The 27,942-nt window shown below is 39.5% G+C and overlaps 1 protein-coding gene and 1 long non-coding RNA gene across 4 annotated transcripts in view; one reads left to right on the forward strand and one right to left on the reverse strand.

Annotated features, from left to right (window-relative positions):
- LOC101173907 (alpha-1,6-mannosylglycoprotein 6-beta-N-acetylglucosaminyltransferase B) overlaps positions 1–27,942 on the reverse strand; it is a 169,874-nt gene that overhangs the window by 123,251 nt on the left and 18,681 nt on the right. For all 3 annotated transcript variants that reach the window (XM_078954488.1, XM_078954487.1, XM_078954486.1), the window contains exon 2: positions 25,084–25,196. In XM_078954488.1, the coding sequence (XP_078810614.1) occupies positions 25,084–25,153 (70 nt within the window). In that variant the 5' untranslated portion in view covers positions 25,154–25,196. The remainder of the gene's footprint in view (positions 1–25,083; positions 25,197–27,942) is intronic.
- Positions 17,991–23,764, forward strand: LOC144995017 (uncharacterized). Its single transcript, XR_013658714.1, has 2 exons — positions 17,991–18,321; positions 18,491–23,764. It is a non-coding gene; the product is annotated as an uncharacterized LOC144995017 (long non-coding RNA).

Genomic DNA, 27,942 nt, shown 5'->3' on the forward strand with positions numbered 1-27,942 from the left:
CATGACAAAGGTGGATAAAGGTGGAAAGATTTCATGTAATCCATGGACACCAGTGAAGATCACAAATCATTGAAGAAAAAAGGTTCAGAGCTCTGTCTAGTGGGTCTAGATGACCCCACTCCCAACGTTAAAGTGCCTAGGATAGCACAAGGGTTAAAGCATCTTCAGACACGATTGCAGGATGCAACTGCTGAATCTCTTTTTGTTTGTTTTATAAAGCTGTTTTTCTTTTCCGGGTTTGATTTCACAATAACCATGATGGTACTTGATGTAAAACTTCCATGATGAGAACATTTTAAATGTCTTTTTAAAGTTATATCGCTTTATTTGTTGCACAAAGAAAGCGTCAAATTAATTTATTTTCTTTCAAACTGAATAGAAATTGAAACAACAAAAAACAAAAAGGACAATAAAGTCCAGATTTTTTTTCTTCGGTTTTCTTTGTTAATTTATCTTTTTTATAACAATGCTTGTTATGCATCTTTTTAGTACTACCTCAGGTTCTTTTCTTTTTTTTATATATATTTTTTATACATTACACCATATTTCCACAACGAACCTGAAAATAATTTAGAAAAATTATTTTTTTACTGCAAAAAATGTGAAACTAAACAGTTTCTTTATGGTTTATAACCTACAAAGATGTAGTGGCAAAATAAAAATGTATACATTTAAATAGAAACAGATGAAAATAGGTGAAGCTCAAACAAAAATTCAAAGCCAAATACTTTTTGTTTTTTCTTTTTTCTTGGTCAATGATACTAACAGGAGTCAGAGTCATTCCCTGATCCTTTGCAAACAGACGAGGGAGTTCAGAGACTTCTTTATTTGCTTTCTGAGGTGAGTTTAGAGACTACAAAGGGTTACAAAGTGTTAAGGACTTTTAGCGGTAAATTCATCTTAATCTGGTATATTTAATGAGTCCACATGTTTAATTTATAGGGAAAAAAAATCCTTAATGTCTGTCAAACAAATTAATAAAATGTTATTTTCTAGGGCAAAACAGACATCAGCATCTTACGCTCCACAGAGACTTCTGTGTATATTTCTTTGCTTTTAAAAGCTTTAATTTACATTTTGCATGGAGCCGTGTCTTGTTTAGTGACCTGTGGATCTGGCAGTAAACTCTGTTGCTTCCAATGTTCGCAGTCACATAGTGAAGGGCAGCTTTATTACATCCTCCTCTAAGGTTTCTTTAGTTATCAAGTCAAAGTCCCATCAGCTGTCACACACCTTTATTCTCTGCATCTGACCCCTCCCCTGGGGGAGGTGAGGTGCAGACATTTGGTGGTTTAACCCCCCAATCCAACCCCTTGATGCTGAGTGTCAAGCAGGGAGGCATTGGGTCCCATTTTTAGTCTTTGGTATGACTTGGCCTGGATTTGGCCAATATAAAAATTAATAAAGTACATGTTGGGAAATCAAGATAACGAGCTGCAGATGGCATCTGCAGAGGTCTGAGAACGGTTTCTGTTTGGACATTTATTCCCACTTTTCTGCAGCCGCTGCACCGACAGCTGTAGTCATTTTTCAAGGATGCCGCCATCTTTGTGCGTTTTATGAAATCCTTTTTTTTTTTTTTTTCTTTTTCAGGAAAGCTTGCAGTCTGTTTCCCTTTTGGTTGTCTTGCAATAGCCTCCACAGGTTGTGTTTTTTTTTGCTGCTGTGTCTGCCCGCTCAACCCAAACCAGGTTAACACAACGTTGCAGACGATCGGATCTGAATCCGCAGACAGAAATGCAACACAGCTGTGACGGCCGCGCTCGTCTTCATACTGACAGGTCTGACAGGCGAGGGCGATGACCTTCAAAGCGGTTTTCCAGCTCCGGATGGAGAGCCCGTCTCTCTGGAAGCCCGTCTCTGTGGACTCACAGAATCTCACGCGTGAAGCTGCAGGAGCGGGAAAACTGTCACCCTCCTCTGTTCGGTACCTGGCAGAAACGACCAGGCTTGACTGGAATGTGTGTGTCTGCTTACGCACAGCAGTTTCCACAGCACTGTCTTTAAATGCTCTTTCTGTATGTGACAAAAAAAAACCCCGCAGTGTGCGTCTGTCAGTGTGTTTGTGTGTCGTAGTGTGACACAACAGTCACTTTGGAAAATCATCTGGAAATAACAAGGTGCATTAAAAAATATGGTGGATATAGGGTTTGTTACTATAAGGCCAAAACAAAAACTAGAATGTAACGTAACACCAAAAAATTAGGGACGTTTTTTCCAACACTTTAGTAACAAAAATCGAGGTTTTCTCCAATTTTAATTTTACTTAAGATCCACTCCAGTGAAAATCCGTTTTTTGGTGTTTTTAACATGTTATTTTCTCATGATGGAGGATATTTATAAAGAAACTTAAGGTTTAAATTGCATTTCTTAATTCAAATCGAGGTGATGTAGGAGCATAGGAAAAAAATGCCATTTAAAAAGATTCTAGCAGTCATGTTGCTGCTACAGCCGGCGAGCCACAGGCTCCCTGCTCTGCTCCATTCTGATCATCCGCCGTCAGACAAATAGATCCATGAACGTCCTTGTTTTCCTGGTCTGAGCTGGAATCTGGATCAGAACTGTACAGCTGGATAGCTACGACATTGTTCACCCTTTTTGTTGCAACGTTAGATTGGGCTTGTGAGGCGCTGTAAGCTAGCAGAAATGTAAAGAAAGGGATGATGGGAAGTCGAGAACAATGTTTCTATATAATTTTATGGACCCAAGTCATGGAATACACATAACCTCATTTCTTTATCAACTTACAAAACTACATTAGAAGACAGACTTTGATCAAAATACTTACTGTGATATTGCCATTAAAGTATGTTCCATGTGAACATACTTTACCCTGTATGTGACCCATGGGGCGGCCGCGGTAGGGCGGTCAACCCATGATCGTAAGATTACAGGTTGGATTCCCACCTTGCACGCCCATATGTCGAAGTGTCCTTGGGCAATACACTGAAACCTTGCCTCTGGTGGGAGGATGGCGCCAGTGTTTGGCAGCAGAGCCGCCAGTGTGTAAATGACTGGGTGAACGGGTCTGTGACTGTAAAGCACTTTGGGCCTTCGAAGAAGGTAGAAAAACTTAACTTATACACTATTTAACCTCAAAGGGAGGAAAATCCATTTGAATGTTGCTACAGGTTGTTTTTTTTAACTGGTTCAGATGACAAACATATGAGACAAAGACATTTGTTTGTATTCTGCAGAAAGCCCCTTCCATCTCTGCACAGCAGCAAACACATCAACTCATGCGTTCACTACATCTGACGACTTTGACAGCCGTGTCGATGGCAACAAGCTCCCGTCTGCGTTCTGTGGTCATCCCTGGTTCTCTTTTAGCAACATAAGATCACAGTTTTTGTTTTGTTTTTTGTCTCTGACAAATGTGCACAGATGAAATATGTGGGTTTTGACAAACACAGCTGGACACGTCCACCAACCTGACTTCTGTCTATGTAAAAATAAAAGTTCGTTCAGCAATTAAAATACCGCCCATGAGAAGAAGACATTACCTCCTACAGGAGGCCTGATCAATTATTCATTAATATCTCTGGCATGTGGTTGATTTTTTTTAAATATTGATGGGAAAGACCAGACAGTGGCAGGAGTCTCTGTTCTTCTAACATGTGTGAGCGCCTGCGGCAAATAATATGTGATTGTTGCTCCAGATTTGGTCTTAAACGCATTTTTTTTTGCTTGCATATGTCGTAATTAAATGAAAACTATCAATGGAACGTGTTGAACAGCCTTCCAGTCCTAAATCTTACTCAGCCATAAATCTACCCACCTAGGGCTGCTACATTTTTAGACTGACCTTGTTTTCCAGCTACCTTCTGCTCTAATTGCCATCCAGCTGTTTATCACCTGGATGTCCACAGATGACGGGAGAAGCTCCTTTAAGCAGAGCACTGACAAGCAAAGTGATTTATTGAAGAATAATTAGCTTTTTTTCTTTATTATCTCCACATAAATTAGGAACTTGGCAAGTTTTAGACACAGATTTCTTTAGCAGTTTGTAAAGACTATTAGATTGTTTCTGAATAAAGACCATCAGGTCTTTTTTTAGGCAGTTTTCTCCCTGTTTGACCTTTTCTGAACGTCCTAAACTTGAGTGGGTTTTGATGGGTTCTGCTCAGCTAATTAAAGGTTGATAAGAGAGCAGGTCATCCATCGTCATCTCCTTCTGTTCTCTCCTTTTAGGCTTTAGATGGAGGTGAAGGAGGACTGTGGCAGTGAGAGGAGTTTTCTAGCAAAAGTTGTAAATTCTGACACCTCCTGCGTCTCTTCCTTTTATATATATATATATATATATATATATATATATATATATATATATATATATATATATATATATATTTTGGCCTTTTTTAAAAGATGCAATGCACCATTATGCATTTACTTTCTGCATCTTGAATATTATAGGAATATCTTTATTTCAGAGATTTCAAAGTTTTGTTTTTCATAAATAGGCGTCATTGCAGAAATGTTTTGATAAAATGTACATTTGTGTGTGTAAATGTGTTTTGAAGTATTTGATATATGTTTTACTACATGTGTTTTGTAGCTTTTCAAAAAAGAAACTTATTTTGTCTTGTTTTCTTCTTTTTTACTGATCAAAATGATCTGAACTGTGAGTTTTATGTCCGTTTTCCCCTCTAGTGCCGGAACAGCAATTCTTCAAACAGAGGCTTGAAAACGCCGCCTAAAGCGGACCTCGTTCACGTATGACCTCATAAACTCAGATATAGAGACGTGATCACTGAAAAAATAAATGAACCCGATCTCTCAAAGACTTTGGTGTCATAATGACAAAAGCGTTTGGCCCAGCTCCTCCCACTTGCGGCGGGAGCGTCAGGTTTCTGAACACGCTTTTGGACGAGCGTCGCATTTGACGCATGAATTGGGTTCCGTGTGAACTGTTATGGCCCCGACAGGCAAACCTGTCCCAGTCTAGGGGAAATCACAAAGGGGGCATAACATATGAAAAATGGACACCAATAAGTTAAGGAACACAGTTTATTAAGTGGAAGAAAGAACCTGTGTCCTGTAAAACAAAAATAAACAATTACTGTGCTGGTCCCAACAAAAGAAAACAGAGAGATTGGAGCCTTGGCCAAACATAAAATAAGTCAGAGAGACTACTGACCCAGCCACGGTGACCGTCGGAGTCAGCAGCTCCCTGCTAAGGCTGCATGACAAAATCTAACTAACAAAAAGAAACAAAGACTTCCACGGTCCAACCCCAAACTAAAATAACAAAACCCAACAGTCTAAGACTGCTGAGAACCAAGAGGGGATAAAGAGAGAAACAAACCATCTCCTCCGCTGAGGCCTCCTCTGACTTAAAATACCTGGCAGATGCTGATTAGGATCATTGGCCACACCTGCCAGGTGAGCAGAATGACAGCAAAGCGTAACGTAACATGAACGCACAGTTGATTCAAACGATGCACGGGGTGGGCGGGGCAATCCGCAGTACTCGTCTGTGCATGTGGCTAATGATCTGTTACATTGGTCCATTGTTATTTAAAGTCTTACTCTTACAGTTGTAACGGGCTTTCACTGCTCACAGACGGATGGCGAAGGATGAAAAAGCCGGAAAATGTGTTCGTCCAAACTTTTATTTGATTAAATCAGAGCTATATACTGTTACTTTGCCTTTACAATTAATTTTTTTCCTGAGGTCTTTAAAAAGAAAAAAATGGGTTGATTTTCAGCAGAGATTGGAAGGCGTCTTGTGTTCTAAAGATATTTGCTTCAACGTATTGGCTTAAGAATGCACATAGATATCCCTGTTAAAAACATTTATAGTCAATTTTACTTTGTTTACATCTGACTAACACTTTGGTTTTTTTTGTGGTCACAAATAAGTTTAAATTCTGCTTTTGAAGCATTGTGTAACCAGAAAGAACAGATGAAGCTCAGAACTTAAAGTCTGTAAATGTGACCAAACTGTGATCAGAAATACATGTTTGAACCTTTTTGTTTAATTTGTTGTAAACAGAAACAGAAAACGGAGCGTCCTGCTGTCAGGGAAACGCTGCATTAACTACAACAGTGCTCTCAGTGTTCATTTGTCAGAGACTGAAAAGGTTAATGTACAGCAAAGCATGCATCAACAAAAATGTGACTTCACCTCACTGAGTTTAATAAAACATTCATGTTATTCCCAACAACACATTTTCCCCTTTCCTCCATTAGCCCGGTTTGTGCAGGCTGCAGTCCATTAAAATTCACAAGAAAAGGTTTCCTTTTGTGTTAAAATAATAGCAGCCGCACACGTCTACGTCAGGCGGAGCAGAGAGCGGTGCTAGAGGAGCGCATTTACCACAAATAAAGTTTCATTTTTACAAATCTGTGATGACCTGAGCTAAATGAGCTCTGTGTGGACGACACGGTGACGGCTCTGCTGCTGTGTGCGTGGAATGCACACACTCTCCAAGCAAACGCAACATGGATTTTTCTCGCACAAAGCTATGCTAAAGGGACTTGAGGCAATTTTCTCTATTGATTTGCTAAACTGTGGGTGCACAGCTGCCGTGGAAGCTTGCGGGTATAATTAGCTGAGGATGTGTTTGTGTGAGAAAGAAAATGAATAAGGGGGTGGGGGGGGTCAACGCTTACAGCCACGTATGCAACATTTTTGTAACTGAAAAAGCTGCAAAAACCTGAGTAACAGGTTTAGAAACATCCCCAGACACAGGGAAGGGGAGACGGGGTTTGGAGGGATGGCCTGCTGGAGCCTCGGAGGCGGCCTCCATTAAAGAAATGAGAACAATCAATCAACATGTATTAATCCCCCATGATCCCCGGAGGCAAATCAAGACGTTTGAATCGGCGTCAGCGCACTCGCTTGTGCGTCCACAAATACACCCAAACTTCAAGTCAAAGTCAGACATCCCGTATAGTGACGGTGTCATGACATCGCCATTCTTCAAGTGTTGGGAGGGGAAAGCTCGTTTTTCCAGAGCAAGAAGAGAGATTAGAAGTAATTTGAGGCCTGAGTAACAGCAGGCAGCTGTGTATTTGTTCCAGGCGCAGTCTGCAGATAAATCACAGACTGAGTCATCAACATCAGCTAACGGTTTGTGAACTGCTCATCTGAGTCTGGCGTTTGCCCGCTGCCGCAGAGTCCTGCAGGAACAGAAGGGACCACAAACCAGGAGGGGTGGGGGTCCGACAAGGACTAATAAAAGGTTTTTCCTGCTTATTTGGAGACAAACAGAGTCAAGTCTTCCAATATCTGTAGTTTTGGGGGGTTTCTGATCAGTTTTTTCATTGATTTTCTTTACCCTGATTCCAATTCAGTCATTAGAATTTGAGTATCTGCCGATACAGAATTCTGATACTTTTACTTTTACTATTGCATTTTATGTACTTCAGTTTATCATTTAACACTTAACCCCGGACTGATGCAGCTTTTTCGTCCTTCCACGGTCGCTCTTCCAGTTTGAAGAAGAAAATGCGAATAGTTTTAAGAAATTATGGTCAATTTGTTTTAGCTCATATTTTTGTGGCTTAGTTTATTATCATTTTTTTCTAGAATAAGCTAAAATTGCATCCACAAAAGTGTCCAGCTGCTGTACAAAGGTAGAATTCTTTAAGCACAGAATTGCCCTTACATCTAAAGATTAAAAACAAGGATTCTACATTAATGTTGACGTTTTTATATTTGATAGTAAAAAGAATGTCATAATGATAGTAAACACCATGTTTGACTCTTGTCATTTTAATCCATTTAATTTGCTGCAGCAGGAGGATCTTGTTTACCAAAAAAGATGAACGGCGATAAAGCGAGGAAACACTGCAGCTTGTAGATTCATCTTTGCCCCAAAACCTTGTAGTGATGTCATTATGGATTAAATCATTGAATCACCCCCCCTCATAGTTTCTTCTCAAAACTGCAGCTTGAGGTCCTTGAACATCTGCAGACCTGTTCACACATGCTGACACGGAGCTAATCAATCCCAATAGTGGTCCTCCTCATTTCAGTTGCACACGCGCTAAACTCCATTTATGCGCTCCTTCTCGTCAATGATGAGTTATTTGATGCTCAGCGCTTCACCCACTGACACCGACCCGCTGAGAAAGCGGGGATTAAGCCTGCGACCTTCTGGATTGGAGGACAGCCACTCCAATCACTGTTGATGCCGCTTCAGCGACCTTGGACGCTGACTTTGATAAGGCGAGCGTTAGTGAGCACTTTCCCCAGCACCGACAAGACGGGAGGCTGACATAACCAGTGGATGGATGTGCAAAAATGACAGGTAATGATGGATCTGCTGGTGCTTTTAATGCTGCCATGTGTGTCAAACCCAGCGATGAGTTGAGTGTTTTTAAGACGCATATTTTGACTTTTTTTAGGGCTGTTGCGACATTAGTGATCAACATTGCAATAAAGATATAACTTGCGATGCATGAACAAATAGCAAAACAACCAAAAACATCATTTCTATTTCACTGCAACAGTTTAATTTAAATACAAGTCAACAAAACTTAAATTATACTCCAAATGACCTTCGTCTACATAGGAGGCAAGCATCTAACATCAAAGAGATCCATCCGATTGTTCAAATGCACAAAGAGATTTGTTTCATTCGTTTAATACTTCAAGGTACCATAAGATTGTTTTAGTACATTTAAAGTTACAATTTATCACAATCTTCGCAGACTTTTGCTATATGCGTATTACACAGCTTGATAGCGCGATAACGATACATTTGCGGTTTATTGTGCAGGCCTACCTTTTCTAAAGATTCATTATCATGACATAAATGTTTAAGAAAGTGGATGAAATGTCAAATTTGTAAAAAAAATTGCAATTTAAAGTTGTGTGAGTGTACATTTTTTGTTTGTATTTCATCATTTTTGCACATGTGAATACACAATTGCAAGTACAGACAAATGTATTGTACGAGTTATAAATCAAGAATTAAGCAAACAAATCAGATGAGACGCTTTAGTCTCCATATGGGAACGCTGTGAGAATAGTGGGACTTAAAGAAACGTGAATACTAGCCGTGTACGTGTGTTGGTACAAAATGTTCTGAAGAATAGAACAAAGATGCAGAGATTAGCAGATACTAGGAGTGTTACGATCAATCAATTAATAGATTCCTACGATCCAACCAGATCGACCTGTTCTAGACAATTCAATTCGATTCAGTTTTAGTTATATAGCCCAATATTAGGGACAGTTGTCTCAACGGGCTTCACTAACTATACAAAACGTGAAATCAGTCATAACATTCAATACGTAATTCCTAAACTAAAGAGATTCAACTAAACAGGGCATTTTGCTAGAAATCCAAGGAGTCTGGAAAACTTCACCTGCACTGTTCAGGACCAGGTGTTTGTCTCTGAGTCACACTGGTTGAAGTTCTGGCTTAAAATCTTCTGGATCCATTTTAGGTCAGTGATCTTTCAAAATAAACCATTTATTAACTATAATTAGTATCATCAACCACAGATTAAGATATGAATCAAATTGTCAAAATAAATCCTTACACCCAAAATAAACGTGTCTTTTTTTTGTCTTTGTGCTCATTTTAACGCTGGGTTTTCGTCACTTTGTCATTTTATTGTTTCGGGGAATGTGACACAATAAAACCCATCAGTCCTTGTTAAAAACTCACTAAAGGAGCCGGATTAAAGGTGTGTTTTCTCACACAGTATGTGAGGCAGAGTCTCAGAACAAAGACCTCCAACCTCACTGCAATAAAGCATTAAACAGAGCTGTGTGACGCGTTTTCCTACCAGTTATTTCATTTTATTGGGCTTAAACTGCAGACTCAGACTTTTGATGGAGACAGAACAAATAATGTTGTGTTTAAAAAAGACCAAAAGCTCAGTCGTTCCAACAGAAAACACTAAAACAGTCCATAAAAACAGCCGGAACCAGAGCCGTTTGCTGACTCAATGGCAACATTTAAACATGAGACGTATAAAGTGCAACGACAGCGGGACACAAAGCATTCTGGGAAAAATGAACTGAACAACAGCATGACATCACTTAAGAGGAAGGAATGTCAATCTGCTCATCGATTTGCAGCGGGAACTGCAATAACCAAAGAATTTAATCCGTCCAGCTACAACGTGAAGGAAGCCTTTTTAAACCTTCAGACATCATTCTGACAAATATTATTTACATCAGAGTAAGAAGAAGCTAGGATGACTTTATTCCACCTCATTGAGGTTGTATCAAACTGGATAACGTTTTGCTTTACCGCTTTTTAATTTAAAATGCTTTGTAAAACAAACTAATTTGACTGGTTATGTAGTTTACTACAAACTATTTGATCCTTGCAAAGATTTCAAACCTTGTGTTTAGACATTCATGATATTTTACCAGGTTTGAAGTTCTTTTAACTTTTCTCTACAGCTTTCCTAGCTTTTCTAAAAATCAGCAGTCCAGAATTTTTGTCTCAATGAAAGCTCAGATCTTGAAATAAAATTGACTCAAAGTCCTTTTGCTCGCCTCTGCAAAGAACTTCATTAAAGACAAAATAAAACCCTAAAATGTCACTTTAAATAAGATAAATTTTAAGATAAATTTCATAATTTAATAATTTTGGAGCTAGTCTTATTAGGATTGTGACTAAAATTATATTCTCATTTTTTTTTAAATCACATTTTGTTCTAAAATGAGTCATTTCCACTTTTTACACTAGTTTTTTTATCAGGAACAAAAAACCTCCAACTTACAAGCCATTTGTTTAGAAACAGCAAAATAAAATACTTATAGGGCTGTATCCATTCCACTTTAATCTAATTAATTCTATCCAACAATTACCTTTTTAGTTATTTTTTCCCTTTTTAAATGCTTGTGTGGAACCTCCAGGTTTCTAGGTTTTGATTTATTTTCAGATTTCGTGTTGAGAAAAAAAGACTCTCTGTGTGGACAGATATTTTACTACTTTCTAGTGCTTTTATTCTTCTTTTAGGCTGCCTCTTTTAGCAGAACCCAGAATCATAAAGTCATAATCCGTTTACTTTTTTGTACCATTTTCAATGTACTTAACTGTGGAATTTTTTAAAACCAAATCATCTTTTGGCCCAATCAAACAACAAATAATGTACACACCGGTACATATATAGCTTATATATGTAAACTGGTATGAACGTACATACAAAGCTTGTGTCTGTATGTATTCATAGCCTATTTACACACATATGTAAATAGCCCAGGTATGGACACACACATACGGACATGTATACACACATGGAGTAAATAATTCCGAATAATTCGATAGAATTTCTGCAGAATCAGGGACAGCTAGCAGTTATTAAAGCCTTCTCTCTTTGGTTTTCTGTCTCCATCTCCGCCGCCTTCTGAGAGACGCCACTTCCTCCTTTCAGCCTTCTCAGAAATAGCAGCAGAGCCCTCACAGGCCCTGAACTGCTGCATGGGCACTACACTTGAACCTACACACACAAACACACACAAACGCACGCACACACACAATATGGTTCATCTAAAATTAGTTTTGGTGGAATCATTTATTTGTAAACGCTTATGTAAGCTTCTGTTGCAACACGTCCTCCTTATAAGATGTCTTAATATGTGTAGCATATCAAACTGGTACTTAAACATGCATTTGTCTGCTTGAATGGTCTCAAAGTATGAACTGTTTGAATAACCGCTTTTCTGTAGTTTGGGTTTAGAACCACATGAAGCTGGTTGATGTGACAGAAAAAATACACCTGTTTTTTTCTGTTCTGGTCTTAAAGTCTACAATCAGGTAATTTGCTCCATCAGACCTGACTTACATGAAAACTGTAGAGATCAGCGATGTGCTGGTGAGTGAAACCAAATGTACCGAGTCAGCGATCCAAGCGAAGGCCAATCATAGGAGGATATTTGAATGAGGGAAAGGTTGATGCACCTTCCAGGAAGTGCAGTGGTAAGTAGATATGTTTAATCAAGAGGAAGCCGTTTTAAGTACTAAGAACTAAAAAGTAGGCCATACTTCAAAGACAACTGACAAATGAATAATCAAATTTTGATTATTAGATCCTTCAAGCATGGAACCTTGAGAGAAATAGAAGACACGGGTGTCTGCAAAGGAAACAGGTTCATGAAGAACACGGCAATCAAACTTTGTTTGTTTGTTTGGTTCTTAACAGCTTCTGTAGTTTTGTAGTCACAAAATATTTTTACTCCTGATGATCCAATGGCTTCATTAAAAAAAAATCCTCAAAATAAACTATTAATGAGCTTGTGAATCTAAAATGATTCTTTACTCATTACTCGGTTCAGAACCATTAATGTCATGTTACTTCTTCTTTAAAAAGTAACATTAATTTTTATTTCCTAATATTGATCAAGTCTCATCCTAACTCGTGGAAAAAAAACCTGCTTGGGCGTCATGGCAACCATCCGAAGTTCACGCCGCTTCCAAGGTTTAGGATAAATATGTGTCTGATTCCGACAAACTAGAGCATCTTCGTCTGGTTTGACTGTAACTGCAGTGTTCAAAAACACAAAATCAAAACGCCTGACTAACTTTAATTAAACGTGACTATGAATTTGGTTTCAATCCTCTATTTTAAACCAGAATTTTATGAAATGTCACCAGACAACAGCAGAATCTGAAAATAACAAATAACGAATAATAAATCTATTGTCAGCTCAGTGTTCTTTGTGCGTTGCCATAAGTCAAAAATTAGCCATCAGCAGATGTTCCTTCAAAAGAAAAAAAAAAAAAGAAAGCTACTGGGATCAGAGAAATAGTCTTACCAAGTATTCGTATTCCAAGATAAAAGATTCTGTCACTGAAACACAAAGTCAAACTAAGATTATTTTTCTGAAACACTTTCAGGATATTTTTTTCTTGCAAGACAGAAAATAAGATTTTTGTTGTTGAAACAAGGCTCCTGTTAAATTTGTGTATTCTAGTTACATTTTTGCTTGCAAAAAACTCAACACGTCATAAAGTTGTGTTGCTTGCTGTTCCACTGTCACTCTAATCCAGATGGTTCCTTCTGTCCTCTGGATGGCGTCTATCCTGCAGCTCACAACACTAGCTGCGTTTCCATCGACCAAGAAATTGTGCAAATTGGATTTGTGATAGTAAATTCTCCAATGGAAACACAAAAGTCGTTGCGCTTGGAGTAGGTGGTTTTTGAGGCGTTGGGATTGAGACAACAGTAACACGGTGACTGTAAAAAGTACTATTATGACCTTAATGGCTAAGAGAACTGCATTCTTGTGAAAGGACTTTTTTCGTTTCTGCTTTAAATTCTTAAAGAGTCTTGGTCAGTGTGCTTTTCATTCATTTAAACCTAAAGACTTGATGTGTTGATCATCACTGCAATGTAAATGGAAAGAGCTTCTGTGGCCTTTTGCTGCTAAGATTAGATATTTATTTATGGCGTGCTCTGATCCCACACAGCCGGCTTCTGTGCAATTCTTCTCAAATGTTCCTTGGCAGAAGTAAAAGCTTTCGTTTTTTTAATTCAACGAGTTTCAGAAAACCAGCTCTTATACTTTTAAGATTCCTTCAACAAACCGTTCTGTGACAATAATAATATTTTTTTAGTTTTTATTCTTTTAACAAACAGGGGGTAAACTGCACGGGAATTTACACGTCCAATTCAACCAGTCCATGTATGTGTGATAATGTATGAACTGCAAGACACGCCTGTGCTCCCCTTTGTGACCCTCCACGGGCCCAGATAACCCAAAAACTCCATAAATATACTTATTTGTCCATCACAACCCAATTTTCTATGATATCCATCTGACATTTTTGGGATGCTCAACAACTATCTGGTAAAAAAAACCTTCCAGGTACTTCTGTCCTGAATTCAGAAGCAACTGAGAAACACATGTAAGGTAAGACACCATCTCAACTTGGCTTTGGTGTGGCTTTTGGGCTGAATCAACCATCACCAGGACAGAAAGCAGGTGGTCAGGTTGTTCTATTAATGAAGATCAGCAAAAGGGAAGCGAACTCACTTCAGTGTGACGCCATCAGGACTTGGAAAAATAACCGCCTTATGTCGGGGGAAATGATGTGCCGGCAGCCTGCACACAGAGCTTGATGCAGGCCAGGTAAATGAGAAAGAATATTGCTTCAGGATAACCTTCGTGTCTCCATAACTGTAATATATGTGTTGTGGAGACGTGTCTCCTTTGGCGCAGGGTGAAAGTACTTAACTCGGAACAACGGCCCTCCTTACGTGGAAATTGGATGGGTTTCTTCATTAAAACGTCTTTCCTTCAGAAATGGGCTGCAGATGTCAATCGGCTGAAGTTTGGATGATTTAGGATGATTAGTCGAGCCAATTGAGGAAAGTCTTTAAAATGGCTGACATGAAATGACAACAAAAATGCACTAATGTGTTTTTATTTCCTCACACACTTTAGGTATTAGAGTCTTTTCTTGTGACAAATATCATTTTCTGGTGAATGCAACACCTGTGGGTCTAAAAAATAAGGCATTCCAGCCCAACACACTGTTGTTATTGTAACTTGTCAGTCGATAAATATTCCAGTAATAATAATTAAAAAATATAATATGCCAGGATATTTTCCTTTTATTTTCTTAATTTTGCATTTTAATTTTAAAACCCTTTATTGTGACCTTTGTACAATAGAGTGAAGGTTACTTGTCAATAAAGTTAAAAAGTAGACAATTAAAAGTATGTTTACCTTTTTAAACCTGAACCATAGAAAGGGATCAAAATAGTTGGATCCTTAAATTACATTATGATCTATGGAATTCTAGTATTTGGTATTTGTGCAGCAAGTATTCAGTTTTATAATAAAAGTCACAAGAACGAAAATATGGCAAAATATTTATTTTATGTTTAATATAGAAAAAATGGACTTTTTTTTGTTTTGCGCACCTGAACAATTGTTTGTAGCCGTTAAAGATCCCACTGTGTTATTGCAGCGTTTTGTTTGTTCCGTCTGGCCATCAGCAGCTTCTTTGACATTTCAGTCTTATTGTAGCCTCACTGTCAGTCTGTCAGTCGTGGCCACAAGGGGGCCCAGGTCTGGGTGTCCCTTCTCTGGTCCCCAGCCCCGATAAAATATGCTGAATATGCTGATAAGTGAAAGCTGATTGGCTGTGGCGGCCCCTGAAGGGAAATGCTGGAAGGTGAACAATTTTTATTGATATTTGGTGGGATTCTCTACTGGACATCAGACCAAACCAGCCCAACAACCCAAAAACCAATTCAATCTAGTCCAAGTAGTGAATCACGACTGCAGTCAAGTCTGAAGCTAAAGCAGCTACAGGCGGCGAAAAGACCAACAGCACCCAGAAGGACCCTGGGAGGACTCCAACAGGAGGTGAGTGCGTGCTGCAGTACTGAGGGCGTGGCTTCACAGCCAGCCCAGGGCACACCTGCACCCCAACCACACACCCCGACTGCTACAGGGGGCAGGAGGAGCACCAACCTCAGGCTGCAGGACAGAGAGACAAGGAGATCCAGGTCCTTAAGGACAGCAAGGTCCCCCAGGTCCTGGGGTCACCAAGCCAAAGAGAAATAAACAAAAAAGGGGGGGGGGGGGGGGCTGCAAGTGTCCTGAGGGGGTTCAGAGGGACACGTATCAAAACATTTACAAAAGAAAAGTTGCAAAATGCTAAAAGGAACTGAAAAACACATTAAAGAAAGCGAATCTAATTTTAAAGAAGATGTCATTTAATGTCAATAAACATGATATTTTAACCCTTTTTGGTTCATTTTGGTTGAATGTGGTAAAAATGTGAAGTTTTAGGACCAAAATAAACTATATATATTTAAATATATATAAATATATATATTTACACTTTTGGTTTTTTTGCCTTATTTTGCTAAACTTTCATGATAACTCTCACTTTACATTTCCATATCTTTTCATTTTTAGTGCTTTTGCAAAGACTCTGTTTTTTAATTTCTTTTTTCTGCCAGATTCCGTTTATCAAGTGAATATTGTGGCTTTTGGAATTTCTTTTCTATCTTCTCCTTTCCATCCTTTTAAAGTAAGAAATAAAATATTTTCATCATTAAACTTTCTCCAATGTTTTCTGCCTCTTTACTTTAATGTGCGACAAAACAAAACAATAAAAAAGGTGTTTCGAGAAAAATAAACTGAAGAAAACAACAATTGAAATGAAATGATGAAATCCAAAAGTCTCCTAAATATGTTCACATTTATCTTATTTAAGTATTTATTCATCTCAAAAACCTTCCCTAATAAAATCATTTTCTAATATTGACCATAAAAGATCCCAGCGTTTACACACAGACACCCAGGTATGAAAGCTGACACATGCAAACTCCCTCACACACTTAACAAGCACTTCATTTCCGGGTAGATACTTGATAGAGTTCTCCTGAGAGGTTTAGAAAGGCGAATTCCCACACAGAGACGCAGCGCTCCCTCACGCTCACGCCACGGGCTTCAACTGCGCTGATAAAGTGGCTCCATGAGAGCCTCCCCAGCTGCATCCTGCAGCAGCGACATGAAGGAGATTGCCACGCCAGATTTGTCTGACATGAAGCAATGGGAACAAAACATAACTGCAGGGAACCGACCTGGAAGATGAACGTCCAGAGCGGAAGGACAAGGACATTCTGTGGCTCTGATGTGCTTTGCTGCTACTGTTCAACACTCATGTACGTTTTGGTCACAATTCTGACTAAATCTCTAATTATTTGACCTTTTAGGTGTTTAGTCAAAGCATTTAGTGCAGATTTATATTGTTTTTTTTGCAGTTTTACTTTTCACTAATTCTCAGGATTATTTTTAAATCTTCAGCTTAAAGGTTTTAAAGACTTATTGTGTTTTTTCAGCTTCGTTTCTTTTACACATGAAGCCGAATTGCATCCGAGTGTTCACCTCATCTCCCCCACATCCACGATCCCGTCTGATCCTCTCCACCCGTCGGGCTGTCGTGGCAGAAAGCCACTTCGGCGTTTTCTAATCTCCGTGTCGACGTCTCCCCTCTGTTCGCCTGCAGCAGGACCCTTTTCTACAGATGCTACAAAAGCTACGGAGACGCTCCAGTTGTGCTCCGTAACAAGCCTTTCACGCCGTGGGATCATGCACCGAGTGGGGATGCGTGCGCGGAGATGAAGGGCGAGTGTTTGTGTGGGAGGATGCATGAGCATATGAAATGATTTAAAACTGAAAAAAAAAATGTTTTTTTTTGTTGTTGTTAGAAGGATTAACTGAACATATATGTGGGTTGTTAAATATTGAAATGGAATTATACGTTATGCTTTCAAGTTTTCTCAAAAGCAAAAATAGATTCCATTCAATAGTCAGATCTAATTCACTGAAACGAAAATGTATGTATCTTAAATCAATAAAGAAAATATTGACCCGGTTTTGCCTCACAGCCAACAGTTGTTGCAAAAGTGTATCACTGTATTCTTGACTCATGAGAAAAAACCATCAGAAGCTACTAATGCAACTTTTTCCACCTACTGTGTAGAAGGGCTGTGTAGGAAAAAAATAAATATTGTGACACGTCTTTTGACGATACTTGATTTAAAATGCTGCCAAGACTATTTAATTTAATATTATATAACTGGACTTAACTTTCTATGAAGGTTTGAACTTTGAGAGCTTAAACGACAGAAAGGTGGAAAATGTTTATGCGTGTCTGAGAAAAGTGGTAGTGAGGAGTTTTACAGCCTGAAAACATCTAGAATTACTTTAAACAATAAAGATAACTATACATACTGAGTTATGTATAGAACAAAACTCAGTTTTTTCATGTTTGCTTTTGTTACTTCCATTGTAAGACGTGGATCAAAACTTTAAAAAACAAATATGAGCCATGCTTTGCTGCACTAATTCTATTGAATAACAGACTTAAGACCTTCTAGAAATCTCTGGATACTAACCTCTCAGGCAGTTTTATCAGTGGGGAAAAAAACCACAAGCAATCTGTCTGTTATGAACACAATGAGGAATATTTTCTTGTCACCCAACTCTTTAATTTTCCCCACAGAACCCTGCTCCCCTCCATCTCCAGTCCTTGGATCGTGATGATTCACAGAGTCTGAGCCCAAAACCTTCCACTTTGAATCTTTAGCGGAGGCTGATAATCCACGGAAACGAGAGGTGGTGAAAAACCCAGCTAATACCCAACAAATCAGTGCTATCAGAGCGGCTCGCGCTGAGAAAGCAAAGCCCTACACAAATTTGAACGCCGCTGTGAGAAAACGACAGCCTGAACATACGAGTTGGAAAGTCTGCAGCACAATCTGGGATGAAATTCTGCTGATTTGGTTTATTTGAAGCGAAGCGACACGACGTCTTCAAGGCAACGTTAAATAACTTAAGAGAGAAAAGCAGAGGATCAGCGTTTGAACGGTGAAAAGCAGGTAACGGCTGTGCAGAGGCTCCGACGTGAAAACTCATAAAACTGAAATTAAAAAAAACAGGAACCAATTTAAGAAATGCCCTTTCCCCATTTTAAGAACGGCTTCTCAGAAAAAACAAAGACGGCTAGAACTCTATTTAAACAGAGATTTTTCTCCATGAGAATTCCAGACTCTGTGACATCATCACTGATCGATTCCCGGCTTGACCGACATGACTGACCGCCCAACCACCGCAGCGAGGCTCAGCGACGCCAGCACTGATGGAGGAAACGGTCGGAGAACAGATAAACCTTCAGCGGATTTCACAGCGGACGTGGATTTATGAGGAACTGAAGATCTCTCCGACGGTCCATAGAAAAGTGGGTAAGAAGACCCGCCCTCTGTATCAACATTCTCATCAAACGTTTATGCCGTGACCCCACAAAGAGGAAGAATACTTTCTACGTCAGAGCCAGAGGGATGCAAGGAAAGCGGTTGTGCGTCTGTTACCTTATAAGTACAGTTCCGTAATTTGAACCTCATGTTCTAGTTCTGATGAAACCATTGACTGTTTATGAACGTCCGTCTTCGCAAAAGTTCGGATGTTGTTTGTTTTCGTGGGTAAAATGCAAACATGCTGCCGAGGCCGTCATGAAATGGGTGGCGCCCACAAGGAGAGAAAGGCGGAGCCTCAGAGATCGAGTCGTCTTACTTCTAAGTAGGAAAATGAATGAGCTAGTATGCCAAAAATATATTATCATATGGATATAATTTACTCTCAAAGGCTTAAGAAAATAATAATATAGGACCTTTAAAAATGTAATTGTTCCATATTTTCAGAATTTTTCTTCTTTGGCAGAATTACCGTTTGTGGCTGAATGGATGGGCGGATAGATAATCTAGTTTAAACTCGAATCTGGTTTTTGTTGGGTTTGTTCAACAAATTATGTTCATCGTAGTTTCGGACAGAATCTAATCTGCAAACATTTTTATTTTTCCACAACTAAAGTGTGAGTCTTTATTAACTAAACAATTAATTAATCGACAAAATATTAAACAGCTGCAGATTTGACTCAGAATTGAACAGGATTTATCTACTTTTGTGAAGCCAAACCTGTAATAAGTCATGAGAAAACAAGAGCCTGACACTGTGAATGTAAAAATAGATTTGTATTCTGCTGTAGTTCATATTTGCAAAGACACTAAGTATTCAGGACTGGCAGTCCTCCAAGTCTGTTCCAGCACATTACTCCATTGTCTTCCTTGATGACCTCCCTCATATTTACTCTCTTGTATTCCTTCGGGATCTCACCTCCGACCGAAACCTCCGTCACACTTTAAGCACAAATCAAGCTGCGCAGTGAAGCTGTGCACACTGATGCCAAACACTTCTATTACCAGAAGAAACACAGAATATCTGAAGCAATCAATGTGCTGCAGGCAAGAAGAGGAAGAAAAGGAGAAAAATGGGCAAAAAAAAGAAGAAAAGATATAGTTTTTCTACAAGATAATTACCCAATCATACAGGTCCAATTCAGACGGTGACTCTAACAAAGAGTCTTTTTCTAGGCCTGTTATTTGACTCAGCTGGTGGTTCAGAGCTCACAGGGAGCCTCAAACTGGCAGACGGATCAGAACAAACAGGAGGAAAAAGAAAGTACAGTCAGAATTCTGACACCAGGAAAACAAAGAATAGACAAAAGAGAATCAAAACTGAACAAATTTGGTTTTACTGCCAAAATAATTGACTATTTTCACTTCAATTGACAAGTTTTGAATTCTGGTCAGCTTAAATTTTCCTAATTTTTTTAAATCGATTGTTAGTTTATTAAACAAAATTTTGACATATTTAGTAGGGCTGTCCCGATCTGATCACGTAGTTTTAGACTCGATTGGAATCGAATGTTGCCTCCTGATCAGGGATCAGACATTTATTTTATTATTATTTTGATCAGCACTTTCTATTACAAGTTATTACAAATAAATGACCTAGTGGAAGTCTATGTCTTATGAACAGATCACAACGTAAAGTGGAGCAGAATACAGCAGCAGTTTGAGCACAAAAACGGTTCGGTAACGTTAGCCGCATTTTCACAGAGTCTGGCTTCCGGGCTCAACGACTCTGATAACAAACGTTTGAAACTGACAGCAAGTGTCTCGATGAGTGTGTCCTAACACAAACAGCGACCTACAAAAACGTTTAAAAGAAAAAAACAAACGTTTTAATGGGAATTAAATGGAGAAACGGCAGTAAGACGGTTGCCAAGGGACCGTCTGCAAAGTGCAAACTCTGGAGAAAAAGTGATCCAAAACAAAACCGTTACTCATCGTCATATTCATGCTATATCAACAGTATCGGAAGTCATTTTATATATATGAACTACATTTGAGCAAAAATGTTAAATATTTCTGAAAATCTTGATGCTACAGTCAACAAACCTCCTCACATGACTAAATATTACCTATAATTTTACTACTTATTACTTCAATATTTTTCTACTTAATAGTTGCATTATTTTGAATTAAAGTGAACTGTTTAAGTGTTAAAATCCTAAAATAAATGTTTATAAAAATCGGGGAAAACCTGGATCTGTTCATTGAATTTGTTCATTTTTTAATTGTGTAATAAAAGTATTGAAACAGGACTTGGCATCGGGCCATAAAAAAAAAAGGTGTGGGTAAAAATAGTTTATTGGATGAATGTGAAGTAGTCTTTTTTATTATTTGCTGCTTTTTAAAATTTTATTTGCAGCAGCGTTTCTTTTAATTGCAGAGTTTTTTTTTTGTTTTTTTTGCAGTTACATCTTTTTTCCTGTCTTGGCCATGGTAAAAAAAAAAAAAAAGATTTAAGGGTCAATTTAGCTATTTTTAAGTAAAGATTGATTTGATCTATCATTTTTTAACCAAAAAAACAAACAAAAAAAGCCAAATAGAGAGAACAAAGAATGACTTTAAGCATATTTCTCTTTGTGGGAAAAGAAACTAAAGCTTTCAGGAAGGTGAACACTAAAGAACCATAAATGAAGCTCGTTCAGAGTGAAGATATTCTGGTCTGCTCACATGGTTTCTCTAAAATGACTTAAACAGAAGCAGGATGGTGGGTCTGCATGCGACCGCCGCCCGTGTGCGTGCGTGCGCCCGGCTGAGGTTCGTGCGCGCCGCCCTGCAGGAGGCGCGTGGAGGCTTAATGAAAGGGCCAGTTGTTCGGCGGGCCTGATTTTCCATCCAGCAGATGGATTGGCCTCTCGGTCTCTCTGGATTCAATCTTGTCGCCGCATTGCCGCCGTCGCCCCATTTAACAGCCAATTTCCAGCCGGCTCGTCACAAACACACCAAAAAGGAGCAACGGGAGCGAATGCCAGTAAGAGGACCACAGAAAGGAAGAGAGTGAAACAGAACACGAACGTCATCTTAGCTGTCTTTGTTCAGAGTCAAGCACCAAAACTGTTCACACACACACACAGTTCACCCCTGTGGAGAACTACATTTTCAGGATGGTTTGTAGCAAGATGCCTCCTGCTGTGGCAAAAAAAAGGCTGATTAATCAAATAAACTTTATTAAGAAACACAGACACATGCGGATGGATCCAAAATAATCTGCAGGACTGGAATATTCTGGAATGATAGCTTTCATCTTTCCGTCTCTCTTTGTTCACCTGTTCTCCGTGCCGTCTGTCAGACTGAACCACACGGCCATGATTCACGCCTGACACGCACGCCGGCTTGGTCTTTCCCGTGGTCGCCTGCCTACAATAACTGGACGAGCTTTCGCCGCTGCAGACCATACAGACGTGTGAAAAGGCCTCGAGGGATCACAGCAGATTAACTCGAAGATGAGCACGCCGCTCAGATGCAATGGAAATGATGTGACATTCAATCTTCACACCTCGCACCGCTGGAGACTAGACTGGAGCCTTGTCTGCTGCTCCACCGGTGGTCAATTCCCACTCAGGTCATGTGACACAGCTGGATCGTTTCTCTGATGCGATAGAAAAAGGCTTCGAGTTCAGGCAGCGTGCAGACGCACCAAACTGCATTTTAGCAACTTGTGCATCAAGTGTCCAACACATTGACTGTATGCGAGAACTGGACCAAGTGGGTGTGATGTCACCTTTAGAAAATGGATTACTTCTGGTTCCTACAAAATGTTTTCAAAGATATGCAGACGCCGCCATGATGGAGCCAGACGCTGGCAGTGAGCAGTGATCGGTCTGAGTAACAGTTCATCATTCATCTTCTAATTTGTTTAACCCTTTTGGGGTAACGGGGCTGCTGGAGCCTATCCTGACCACATGCGGGCGAAGGCAGGGAACATCCTGGACAGCATAAAGCATGTTTTTGGTCGGTGGGAGTAAGCCAGACTCCCCCGGAGAAAACCCATGCATGCACGGGCTTGAACCAGGGGCTTTCTTGCTGTGAGTCAAGAGCGCTAACCACTGCGGCACCATGCAGCCCATCGAAGGAATAGGTCTGAGTAATAGTTTCTATGGAAACCAGTCTCACCAATCTGGAGTGAGCTTGTTGGAAGGCCACACCCCTACCACCACATTTCTGTTGATCGTTTTGAATGTTGGACATGGGGGCCAGCAGGCTCCACCTACTTTTATAGAGGAATCTTATTGATTGAAAAAAAAAAACATGAAATAAAAAAGAGGATTATCAAGAAGATGTTAAAAAAGGTTTGAGAGCCAGAATGTTTCTTCTGACCAATAGAATGACAATAGAATGAGTAACAGCCGTTTATTTCTCTATAGAAGTCAATGGGATTTTGGCTTCTTGGAGCCACTTCCTGTTTGGAACACCAGGGAGGCGGAGTCACTCACTCCAGTTCTCTTATACACTAAAAAGGTACAGTAACACGTTTTATTACACTGTATCTGTGTGTAGATAAAGTTTTTTATCAAGTCTAGCAAACAAGTTAAAAATAAATGCACTTATGCTCCAGAATATTTCCCTTCATCTCTTATGTTATCATTTTTTAAATCTCAGAATTGATCAGAAAAAAATCCTCTCAGAGCAGTCAGACATAACACTAAAGTTAACACTGCTAATGAGCAGCTGTACTGGACTTTGTTCATTACTGGGTTCATTTTTGAATTTTTCAAAGTATTTTTAAATTGGGGTCAATCCTTTAATCAGCTAATATTTGGTATTTTGAGTACGTACGTAAATTGGAATTAATTAGCTTTTTTCCTTTTTTATCTTAATACAGTGAGCTACTATGTGGTCAAACTTGGAGTTACGTCAACAAACTTAAATTTCCCAAAAATCACTAAGATCTCAGTTTTCTGCATCTTACTGGGACTAGAGAACCATATCGTCATTCTGTAAACATTAGTCGTAGATTTGCTAGCTAGTAGCATAACCCACGAAGAATATGGTCGAAGCATATGTGTGGTTGAGGGACCGTCAGCCCTGTTTTATTACAAGGAAGCAAACCGAGATTACAGAGTATGAGAAGCTCTGAGAGAAAATCACACGGCAGGACTGGACGGTCGGTTTTTCTCTGTTTCTATTGAGATTATTAATAGATTTGGTACTGATGCTGAGTCGAGATTGGAGCAGGATAATGTTCAAGACTTCGGACATAATCAACTTTAAACCCCCCAAACGCCGTCAAAGATGAGGATTTATGCATTTGACAGAATATTGTGCCACCTCAACGTGCCACTTGTCAAACTCTTATTATACTGTAGATTGATTGATTGATTGATTGATTGATTGATTGATTGATCTAAACTGAGCCTGAGAACTCTGAACCTTTTGTTCCTGTTTGAACTTCAAACAACAAAAGTAATTTTGTGTTGGGGGGTTTTACTTTTTTATATAAAATCCCACTCTGATGAAATTCCAGTTTTTGGTGCTTTTAACATGTTCTTGTAGAGCTTTTCTAAAGATGGAGGACATATTTAAGGTAAATTAAGATGGTTGCATTTCTGAGTATTTCTTCATTTAAATCGCTGCGAAATTAAGAGCAGACAAAAAAATTGCTGTTTGAAAAAGATCTTATTGGTGGCGCACAAAATTTGCTCCCTGATCTGCTTAAACAAAGAGCTCTCAGCAACGGGTATGAGGAAGGGGGGGGTTATTCTGTTTTATTTCTGGAACAATTTAAGTTTGTAGTCAATATTTCGGGAGATGTTTCATTTCTTATTTGACATTTGTTTTTACTCTTGAACATAGTATTGCTTACACAGCATTAAATGAACGTGTTGAAGTTTGTTTTATTTGAAATGTATTTGCTAATATTTTTACTTTTACTGCCAAAGTAAGAGTTACTTATCGACCGTTCAGAATGCTACAAGTCAGTATCAGTGTCAGCTTTTGGGTCGATCACCAGCTTCAATGGCTTGAAGCGTCACACCAACAGCAGCTTCTGAGGCCTCCAGATCAGCTGTTCATGCCAGCTCTCAATTCCAGACTCATTACTAAAGGAGGCTGTTCATTGGCTTCCCAGAACAGGTTGGAGCTCACAGAGCCTGAAGCCATGGAGGCTACGGCTCAGGGAGCATCTGCTGGCTTTTTGGAGAAAAAATAATAATACTACCACGACACCTCAGAGTAAATACTTTATATTGCTTCAATTTTTCTATTTATATCTGAACTTTGATCTTTTTCGATGAGTCCTGTTGAATAATTTTGCATATCCTGAAGATTTACCAAATAAAATAAAAAGGTTAATATTTTCCTGTCAGTATCAGCCAAACGTTGCGACACGAACTGTGGGGAGTTGCAGTTTTTCGTGGAACGATCACAATGTTTAAAACACACAGCGGTCTTTACCTTCTGTCCGGATGGTGAAAGGAGAGTCTCCCAGTCTTTTGGCTGAAAACTGCCCCCCCAACGAGGTCATTAGAAAACACAGGCTGAAGAAGCCGACTCCCACCACAAATATCCTGAAAACAGACGGACAGCAGAAATTAGAAAAAAAGCAGTTCACTCAAACCTCTATGTAGCAGAAAAAGAGAGAAAAAGCTGACAGTTATGCAAGATAAGCATCAACATCATAGAACTGAGGGAGGGAGAGGGTTGCTATGGGACCGAATGAGTTAAAGGAGGGAAGAAAACACAAGCATCTGTTCCAGGAGGCAGACCATAAATAAAGCTGTGATCACAAGCAGAAAAGAAGAATCGCAAAGCCAAAGGCCACTTGAGACAAGCTGCTGTTTTTATTTTATCGCTGGGCATAGATGAAGGAGAGCTCTAAGAAGAAAAGAGCACAGTTTATCCCTTAATGCACAGCCGGCCAAACGGTCATGATTTCTAATATAACACATGGAAACAGGAAGAGGAAGAAAAGACTCAAAGATAAAAGCTGGCAGCTCGAAATATGAGGTTACCTAGAGGCAAAACATATCACTGTAATTGCTCTGTCCTGTATCCTATCTGCCAAGAGGTAGCATTTATTTATCAGGAGACTGAATATTTCTTGTTTTTAACAGTGGGATTGACAGTCCTGGTGATGAATGTAAAGACTGAAGTCTTAGTCGCATGCAGCCATAAGGGAGGTTGACCTGTGCAGGATGGTTGACCTGTACGGGTTCTGTGGGGTTTTTTTGAGGCGTCCTGGTCCATTGAGGGTCATCTTCAGGGGAGCGCAAGTGTGTCTTGCAGTTCCCTTGAGGCTCGTGTGGCTACCTCAAGTAAAGTCATGAAAATGGAACATACCATTGTTGTGTGTGTGGTAAGTGTATCGTGAAGAATTTGTAAAGATAATAGAAACCAAAAGAATTCTCTCATCTGCCTTGACTCGCATTTGAACTGTAGTGCCGTCCCATTAATATAAAACCACAGAGGTCTATATGATGTGGATCCACCTTTTGCAGCTTTTACAGCTTCGACTCTTCTGGGAACGCTGTACACAAGGTTAAAAATAGTGTTCCTAGACATTTTTGATCATTCTTCCAAAAGTGCAATGGTGAGGTCACACACTGATGTTGGTGGAGAAGGTCTGGCTCTCAGTCTCCGCTCTAATTCAGCCCAAAGGTGTTCTATGGGGTTCAGGTCAGGACTCTAATTCCTCCTCCACCAAATCTCAAACTCCGCACAATGCAGTCCCAAATGGACCGTTCTCCTGGCAACCTCCAAACCCAGACTCTTCCAGATGGAAAAGTGTGTTTCATCACTCTAGAGAAGGCGTCTCTGCTGCTCTAGAGTCCAGTGGCAGCGTGGGTTAGGTCGTGATGTGTGGCTCGGATGCAGCTGCTCGGCCATGGAAACCCATTCCATGAAGCTGTGACTCTTGACTGTGCAGAAAGTCGGCGACCTCTTTGCACTATGCGCTCCAGCATCTGCTGACCCCTCTCCATCAGTTTACGTGGCCAAACAACCATAATTAATCTATATATAGTAAAGGTGTAATGATACACGCAGTTGAACCGAAGCGTTTCGGTACGGCAGTTTCGGTTCACTTCAGTACTGTTTCGGTATGTTTTTTCTGTTTTCCCCCCCCAGCTGCTCGCCTTGTTGTCAGCATCCATGAAGGGAAAAGACAGCTGGGTAAGTGGATTGCTGTGTGTTGACATTGTTACACAAAGATAGCGTAACACAGTAACACATCTAACCTGTTAATGAACTTAAAACGGCATCGACTGTAACAATCAGGTCTACAAGAAAAAAAATGTGCAAGTTCAAATGTTTTCTTTTTCAGGCCAGTGTTAAGTATCCAAAGATTTTGGTTCCTGGCAGCTAATAATTTTTCTTATTTTAATAAGCAGATCACCTACATGGGTCAATATTATTTATTGCAGTTTGTAAGTAATTTCTTTCTGCCTTTTTTGTACTGAAAAAATACCGAAAATAGATAGATAGATTAAAACTTTATTAATCTCCCAAGGGAGGAAATCATGTGTCCAGCAGCAAAACACACACAATAAATAACAATAAAATAATAGATCATAAAATAGCAGTTCATATCAGGCAGATTTGTTAAACAGCAGTACAAAACCGAAATGTGCCGAACTGAGCCCTATGAAACTCTGAATCAAACCAAATTGAGATTTTAGCGTATTGTTACACCCCTAATATATAGTGATGCTCCAGATCATAAGGTGACTGTTGTTCTTTTTTTAATATCAAGGCTTTCAAGTGTGGCTTACAGTGCGGAAAACACGGGCAGCATGCCCGTTGAAAAAATTTGCACATACATTTTCTCTCTATAGGTTCACCAAGCAGTCTACGGCCTTAATATTTCATGTGGGTCACCCATGTCCCCCACATAAGTTTGACCAAATCCACCCAAAAGAGCAATTGTGACTAAGGTAGTAAAGTCATCGATCAAATCAGCCTTTTGGGCTTTTTGCTGTAAAGCAGCAGCCCCCAACCCCCGGGCCATGGACCGGTACCGGTTCTTGAGTCATTTATTACCAGAATAAATAACTTACATTACTTCTGTTTAATTTATTTCGGAATCTGAAAGATGTTTTATTTTGAAAAATAGCCAGATTCTCTGTTACATGTTACGTCACTCTTGCCACAGGCCAAGGCGCTCTTCTTGGTCACGTGATAGGTTACCGCTAAAATAAAACCCAGGAGCTAGCAGCATGAGTAAAAAACAAACATCTTTGGAAAGTTTCTTTGCCAAGGGGAAAACGGAGACGGAAGAGGAGCCTTCCACTTCCCAAAACCCCTGAAAGCTACATT

Source organism: Oryzias latipes, chromosome 1 (assembly GCF_053564925.1).
Source record: "Oryzias latipes strain Hd-rR chromosome 1, Olatipes_Hd-rR_3.1".
NCBI classification, from domain to species: Eukaryota; Metazoa; Chordata; class Actinopteri; order Beloniformes; family Adrianichthyidae; genus Oryzias; species Oryzias latipes.